Here is a 7,643-nt window from a genome sequence, read left to right as displayed (position 1 = left end):
AAAACGTTATCAACACCACTTGTCATCAATTTCCATTAAACGTGTATTATAGTATACGTGTAGGTAGTATTTTGCCTGGCGTGAGTTCGAATCTCGATGCGCGGAATCAATTTTTTTTTATTGCAGAATTAAGCACTAATCTGCCGCTATGTTCGAGGCCCTTGCAACCGAGCTGCCGCAGGCCTGCGCCGCGGCCTAGGCGCCCCAGGCCCTTGCAACCGAAAGGTTAGGTTAGGTCAGGTTAAGTTTTATTCTCTTCTCGAAGGACCAAAATGTCAGCTGACCCGAAAACGGAAGATGTGTAACGGCCATACTAGCACACCAACCTGGTCAATACTCTGACTCCTGAGGCCTGTTTTTTTAAAGCTCTTACCTCGGAGTTAGGACGTTAACCGGTATGAAAATATATTGAGGAAAGTGTTGAGGGATGTTCATTCTGGGTAACGTCCATAGATAACTTTAAATATAGATCGATCAAGGGCGCTACGATTGCATGTTTTCGTTTCAGCTGTCGCTAGTAGGCAAAATGTTTCATTCGTAGATACTTACTAGTAGTGATGGGATCAAACAAATTTCCCAAATCAGGATCGCCAGAAAGCTAGGAAAGTCAAAGCACGGGCCTTTTCTAGCGTATCGTAGAATATTAGGCTTGACCAAAAAGGTGACCCTGGTTTAATCGGAGAAACTTCAGGGTTACTTTTTGTGATTAACTAACGGGTTTTCGATTTTCCGCTAGTAATGCTGTATGCCATTGAAAATGTAAATTGGCAGCCCCACTTGCAACCTCCGGTGATTTTTTGTTTGATCCCCATCAGTATTACTTAGGACAACTAGGGTAAATACAAATTTGAATCGTTGACGGCTCGTCCAAGTTTTGTGTAGAAACCCAAAACGACTCCTTATCAAGCAATAACTCTCCTCTAATACGCTTCATATAACTGGTTTCAGCAAGCTGTCTGACCACATTTTTATGCACCAAATTTTGACGGGGTTATGAAGGGGCTCAAGTTGCAGTTTACATCCATGTTGTGGAAACGGTGGAAACATTTAACTGAAACGCAAGGAACAAGCTTCGGTTCAGGCTGACTTCCAGAGGTGTTGGAATTACCTTGATTACGTAAAGGTGCAATCATGTCGCCCACATCTTAGTATCCTCGACACACACACACACGCACCCCCAATACAGGGTGGAAAGAAATTAAGTGCTGCTCTTTGTCGCTTCTGAAAATCCTACCCCCTAACTCAATAATGATTCGATCAGATTGAATCTCCAGCTTTCATTAAAAAGGATTATTAAAAAACCTAACACCATACCACGAATGATCCGACTTTACGCCAAATGAGATTGATAACCTTGTGATGTTTGGCCCCCTAAAGATTGAGTCTTGAAAATCCAGATTTCGGCCATCGAGCCGGTCTGTTCTAAAAGGATTTATGGCATTTGCATGAGAGTCTCCACATTCCAATGGTTTGAGGATGAATACTGAAAGGCTCACCAACGTCCCTTTGTCTTTGCCGGCCTTCAGGATGCCCTCAGCCTTGGTTCTGACCTTCAGACTGCGCTCACTTGAATTTCCAGACATTGTTTTGATGGTACTCTTTCAGGGGTTACCCATCGCCTCCTGGATATCGTTAGACCATTTGTAATATGTCACTAGGTACTTAACAGTTTCTCTTAGTGAATGCTTGTGGTTTAATGTCAAAAAACTCTTTGAGCAGGGAGAAATGTTGTGAAAAACAGCCATGGAAGCCCTTAATTTCTTTACACCCTGTAACTTTCAGTTATTGTCTCCAAGTCTAAGCTACATTTTTTGAAGAGGAAAGGAAATCAGGGATGATACCGAGCTACATTTATATATATTCTGGGAACGATATCAATAAGATCTTGGGTTAAAAATGATCGGGAGCAGATCAATGCGTAATTCATTGGAACACCATCTCTGATGTGTTAAGAAAGAAAGGCGGTGCCAGGCTCGCCAATCTCATGGATTTCGGAGGAAAAAACAACCAATGAAACACTAGTTGGCGCAGATTTAACACGGGGAGTACGTGGAGATTTTAAGAGATAATTACTGGCAGCCAGAGGGTTGGGTGGTGGTTCGTAAATGCCTCCTGATTTCAAAGTTATGATGTTACGCCAAGCCACCGCAATACAACTAGGCTTACTGCATGGCTTCCACCTCATCCCCGGTCGATTCGGGTGGAGGGCGAGGGCTAAAGGCCCCCGTTTCTTCATAAATCAATTGTTTAAGCCTCTCCTTAGGCAGATCGTCGAGTTCCATTTCGAATTTAAAAGGTTCCAAAGCCACCGGTTCGTCTTGAGGGTCGTAGTACTGATTTAAATAGACGTGGGCGAGAGCGTCTTCGACCGTGATTCGACTATGGGGATTAAACGTGAGCATCATCTCAAGAAGATCAAGTGCTTTGGTATCGGCATTCGGGTACAATCTCGTCCACGGGATTTTTGGCTTAAAAGGGAGGCTTTGCAAATAGCTTCGAGCCTAAAGCGGACAACAAAATTGGCGATGGAGTCATTCGTATTCAAAACCATTTCAATTGAGACTACTCTGTTTTGGCATACCTTGTCGTTTACTATACAATTCAAATCCTCGCTCGATGGCGAACCAAGGATCCCCAATATATGATTCAATTGATCCAAATAATGCTTTCCAGGGAAGATGGGTCGATTTGACAGCATTTCGGCCAAGATGCAGCCCACGGACCACATGTCGATGGATTTCGTGTATCCCTGTTCAAAATAAGACAATGCATAATCAGCATCAGCACTGGAAACAATAAATATCGTCTATCTCAGGAGAAACATACGCACCTTAGAATTCAGCATGATCTCGGGCGCACGGTACCAGCGAGTGGCCACGTATTCAGTGAGGAATCCTGTGTGATCGTGGTCAGGATCAGCCACGCGGGCTAAACCGAAATCGCAGATCTTGAGGTCACACGTGGTGTTAAGCAGGAGATTCGAGGGCTTCAGATCGCGGTGGAGTACATTGGCGGAATGGATGTATTTCAATCCACGGAGAATTTGATAGAGGAAGTAGCAAATATGATCGTTGCTCAAACGCTATGGAGAAAACATGCATCCATAAAATTGTTTACTTCTCAGCGGATAGGTCGTTGATTTCGTACCTGCGTCTTCAGTAGTTTGTATAGATCAGTCTCCATGAGACACTGCACGATGTAGACGTCGCGCATGAGGTCCATGCTCTCGGCACGCAGAATATCGCGGATGTCGATGATATTTTCGTGGTTGAATCGCGTGAGGATCTTAATCTCGCGCAACGTACGTTGACAATAAGTCTGATGCTCAAAAGGCGAGATCTTCTTAATGGCCACCTTAGTTTGCGTCTCTCGATCCGAGGCCGACACCACCATGCCGTACGCTCCTTCGCCGATGTATTGCAAGTTCGTATACCGAGGGCCGACATTGAAGACCTGACCTCGTAAGCATTCGCCACCATCTGGAACAAAAGTCAGGATCAGTCGAAATCATGATCAAGTGATCACGAAGCTTCTACGTATCTACCCTTTCAAGGCAACTGAATGTGTCATTTCTGTCTAAATCATGATTTCACGATATTGCTCTGTTCTCCCATTCCTAAATTAACCGATTTAGGCATTGGCCGCGTTCAAGAAGTTCTAGCCCTCTCTCTGATTTATTTTGTGAGTGCTCGTTCCAAGGACTAGCGAGCTTCCTATACAGGCATCAGAGGTCATTCCCAACCTTTCCACCGTTTTTAAAGCACTCTTGTGCGCATTGTCGGTAATTTGGGGGTGTCTAATAATTTCAGCCCAGCTTGCAACCCAAAGGTTAGATTGGGTTAGGTAAGGTCTAAAATATTACGCTGATGACTAAAAAAGTCACTCTGCACCGATCTTGGGATGGATAACGGCTACAAGCTTGTAAGTCCTAAGTGCGAATGAGCAGTCTCACTTCCATGCATTAGGGCTCAGCCTCGCGGATTTCTTGAGTATAGTCATAGGGGCCTGATAACCACTGATATTCTTACCCGTGGCCCGTTGGGCCGGCGCCGAGGTGCCTGAATGCCCGTTGGCCACGGAGACCGTCGAGGAGACGTTTGTTGCCATGTCGTATGAGAAATAGCTAGACAAAAGGCAGCTGAACCAGTGCTGATAAAATAGCTAAGTTACGGCCAACTTTATTAGCCTTTCAAAAAATCCACATCCAGCAACCCTATTGTAATCTTGAGTCTGAACTGAGTTCGCTAGAAAGTTTTGGTGAATCTTGTTGGTTGAAAAAAGAAATCATCAAACTGGGGCTCTCCGCTCACGGTAAATAGGTGTCACACGACTTCAAAATTAAAAAGTAAAACTTTATCTCTGAATCTTCTGTTATGATTGACACTTAAAACAGTGGTAATTTTTCAGTTGCTAAAACTTTTTAAGGCAAAAGGAAGAGACCAGAAAAGAACATAGAAACAAGCCAGCATAGTATTTGCTTATTTCTGATACAAATTAAGAGGCACTTTGGCCTTACCAGGGGCCAAATATAGTCATGAAATGACAAGGTAAATGAATCATTCATGTAAGTCATATCTCTTTTACATATGTTTCAAAAACTTGCCTTTACATTTGAGCATTGTAAAAGAATGCACAGTGGTAAAAATACCCTTTAAAGTTTGTGTAATGTTTATAAGTCAGGTTTTCCTACAATAATGACTAGTAGGTCAGCACTGTTAAGCTGTATAATTTGACGTCAAAAATTTGCTTTTCGATTGATTTGGAACGAGCGATGACAAAGACATTTCTATTTTTATTACATTATTCAAAGGTTTCTAAGTTATTCAAAAATCAAACTTTATGATTATTTATCCCGTTCATTATAATGTTACTCAAAAGAATCGGTAATAAATGGTAACGGTAAGAAAATTTTGGCTCTCTTTTGCCGTTATCAGATCGTTCAGTTTATATGAATTGATAAGGAAATCATCAAGTTGAAGGCCAAAAGAATCAAACTTCCCGTTGTTGCTGATTTTCTCGTGATATGGTATGATTGATTTAACTGTGGCCACCTTTGGTATAGCTTAAACATTCATTTACGAGGGAAATGGGAAAGAATTTCATGGAAGAAAGGCATTAATTATCACGCAACCTCTTATTTAGCTGATTTACATTTTTGGCTACTCTACTAGTTTTCATTTTTGTCGTTGCAAAGGGTGACCGACGTTAAAAACTAAAACCAATTTATGCATAAAATCAAGAGCACTACAATGCCTAGAAAAATATCTGATGCAAGACTGTTTGCAATGCTTTTGCACATCTTTATCTGTGATTTCTATATCTTGTAGCTTGTCTTTGAGGCAACTCCTTTCTACCTGGTTTGACGAATTGTGCACACCCTTAGATTTTATCACATTGCGCAGAAAGGTATTTCCAATAGAGAGAACATAACCTTTTAACAAACTTAATGCTGTTTGAGTACATAAAGAATGATACTAAGCACAGAATGAGGTACCTCACGTGGTTTTGTGAACGCAAACTTTGAAATGCCAAAGTACTAAATTTTACCAAGTCACATTTCAAAATGTGCGTTCGCAAAACTATTTGATACTCGTAAGAGGTGCGGCTGGGACCAAATCGCATCTCAAAATATGCTCTCACAAAACCATGAGGGGGTACTCCATTGATCTGAATCAGTTTTTAACCCAGGATGTAATGTAATAAACTGTTTTTATCTTACAAATAATAGTATTACTCAGTATGCCCCCTAGATAAAACCTCTACAGTCTTAACTCTCTTAAGCTTCCCTTTCAGGTTTGATAAATTTTTCTTTGCTTATGTGAAATTATTGCTTTTTTGTTTGTTTGAATCCCCTTGAAAGTTGGTTTTCCTCGTTTGCTTCCATCAGTAGAATTTAGATATACATTCAAGCAAGCTTGCACTTGGACTCCCTCTTCAATTGAAATGAATTATCTACTATTAAGTGAGTTGTGCTGCAAAGCTCAAAAATGTCACTTTTGGTGCCGTTATGTCACTATACCGGATATAACGGAATACGGTTTCCTTCAACAAGCCAGTAAACTGAATAAGAAGACTGAAAGTTCAGTCTGTGCCCAGTGCAGGCTGCCTGATATGTTTGTCTTTATATTCCCTCCTCCAATTCAGGGTTTTTTTAATTACCTTTACATAACATGGCCTATAATGTCAAAATGTGAGAGTTGTAAAATCTTTCATTAAACCTGATTATTATGACCAACTTTTTTTTCGTTCCAACATAAGTAATATTAGTTTCATTTCATTTTCAAAATTGCAACAAGTCTATTAATATTCTTTGCCAAATAGGAAAAGTCAATTGTGAAACAATGCACACACTTTTGCTTAACACTACTGGGAATTTAACATTATTTTCAAATATTGTTTGACTGAGATGAGCGTTTTAAATGCTCTTACCTCTTGAGTTAAGGTTTGGACGTTACCCAGAATGAGCATTCACTCACCCCTTTGGCAAGTGTAGTTTCATACCAGTAAACGTCCAAACCTCCAACTCTGAAGAATGAACTTTCGAAAACGGCCCTCTATATTCATAAGGGCTTGAAGGTGTTCCTACAAATCCTCTGTGGTCACTACAATTGACCCCAAAACCCAGGTTGGGACAAGGCTCACGAATACTTTTGAAAATGTACCTTTTGTTCTTCCTTTGAATACTGTACAATCCCAATAAATCCAAACCCCAATTTGAAAAACTTTGCAAACTTTCAAAGTGATATGCTCATTGAACTTTCCATTATTTGGGGAGGACTACACCTAAATCCTTCATGGATGATACACTTGCTAGATATTTTTACCTTCATTACCTAAGAGCCAAGGGTTTAAACGTGTCAACCCAAAAGCGCTTGAGTGGAATCTCGTTCCATGCAAGGCCATACTACTCTCAACAACCCAGGAGTACATTTGATCTAGGACCTCTACATGATATCAGAATCTTTGCCATTCCTACTATCAACTAATTTTGTACTATCAGCATAAAAAGAGATACAGAACTTTACTACTGGGTTTCTGACGTGAAGCAATAAAAAGGAGCCCTGAGGAACGAAAACCTTACTTGACATCATTATGTCACTAAGAGATCCCTCCATCTTTACCATTTGCTTCCAACACAAATGTATCTTTTGGTTCAGAAGTTTTTAATAAATTGAGATTCTTGCCTTGCATTCAAAACTTGATAGTTGCAAGCAATTGGACTTTCCTTTTTTTGTGGATGAGAAAAAGTTGATGGTGAACTCTACAAGCATAACACAAGTTTTCAATTCCAAATTCTTTTACTTTTAGGTTGCTGTTTTTTATTTCAGGTTTTATGATCAGCAATCTTAAATCTGCTTTGCATTCTTTGAAAATGTGTTGTATTGTTGCTTTTCTTGCGTTGTGAAAAAAAAAACAATTTGTTGTTAAATCATCACATAAGGATAATATTTTACAACAATAATGCTAGTGATCTTGTGGAAAAAATGTTTTGTTCATGCAGAGCTTTCATCATTAGTCTATTTTTAACTACGTAGAGTTTATTTCAAGCACTGTTAACTGTTTTGGCTAAATCAATAACTCAAATGTGAGGACAAATGAGTCACCTTTTGACTAAGAATCAGGTCAAATTTTCAAAACAAAGA

At 40.2% G+C, this 7,643-nt stretch overlaps 1 protein-coding gene across 3 annotated transcripts in view; it reads right to left on the bottom strand.

Annotated features, from left to right (window-relative positions):
• Nucleotides 1–1,838: 1,838 nt before the first annotated feature.
• The window catches only part of LOC131886420 (mitogen-activated protein kinase 1-like), a 6,762-nt gene continuing 957 nt past the window's right edge, over nucleotides 1,839–7,643 (bottom strand). Inside the window, exons 1-5 of one of the 3 annotated variants that reach the window (XM_059234745.1) lie at nucleotides 4,029–4,189; nucleotides 3,148–3,479; nucleotides 2,831–3,082; nucleotides 2,582–2,749; nucleotides 1,839–2,501 (exon numbers count right to left, since the gene is read on the bottom strand). In XM_059234745.1, the coding sequence (XP_059090728.1) occupies nucleotides 2,163–2,501; nucleotides 2,582–2,749; nucleotides 2,831–3,082; nucleotides 3,148–3,479; nucleotides 4,029–4,107 (1,170 nt within the window). In that variant the 5' untranslated portion in view covers nucleotides 4,108–4,189 and the 3' untranslated portion in view covers nucleotides 1,839–2,162. Of the gene's footprint in view, nucleotides 2,502–2,581; nucleotides 2,750–2,830; nucleotides 3,083–3,147; nucleotides 3,480–3,952; nucleotides 4,190–7,643 lie in introns of those variants that run through there. The other 2 variants (XM_059234747.1, XM_059234746.1) reach the window with 2 other exon arrangements.

The sequence above is a fragment of the Tigriopus californicus genome, chromosome 9 (assembly GCF_007210705.1).
Source record: "Tigriopus californicus strain San Diego chromosome 9, Tcal_SD_v2.1, whole genome shotgun sequence".
NCBI lineage: Eukaryota > Metazoa > Arthropoda > Copepoda > Harpacticoida > Harpacticidae > Tigriopus > Tigriopus californicus.
The sequence above is the reverse complement of the archived record's forward strand: the minus strand, read 5'-3'. Positions and strand labels throughout refer to the sequence as shown.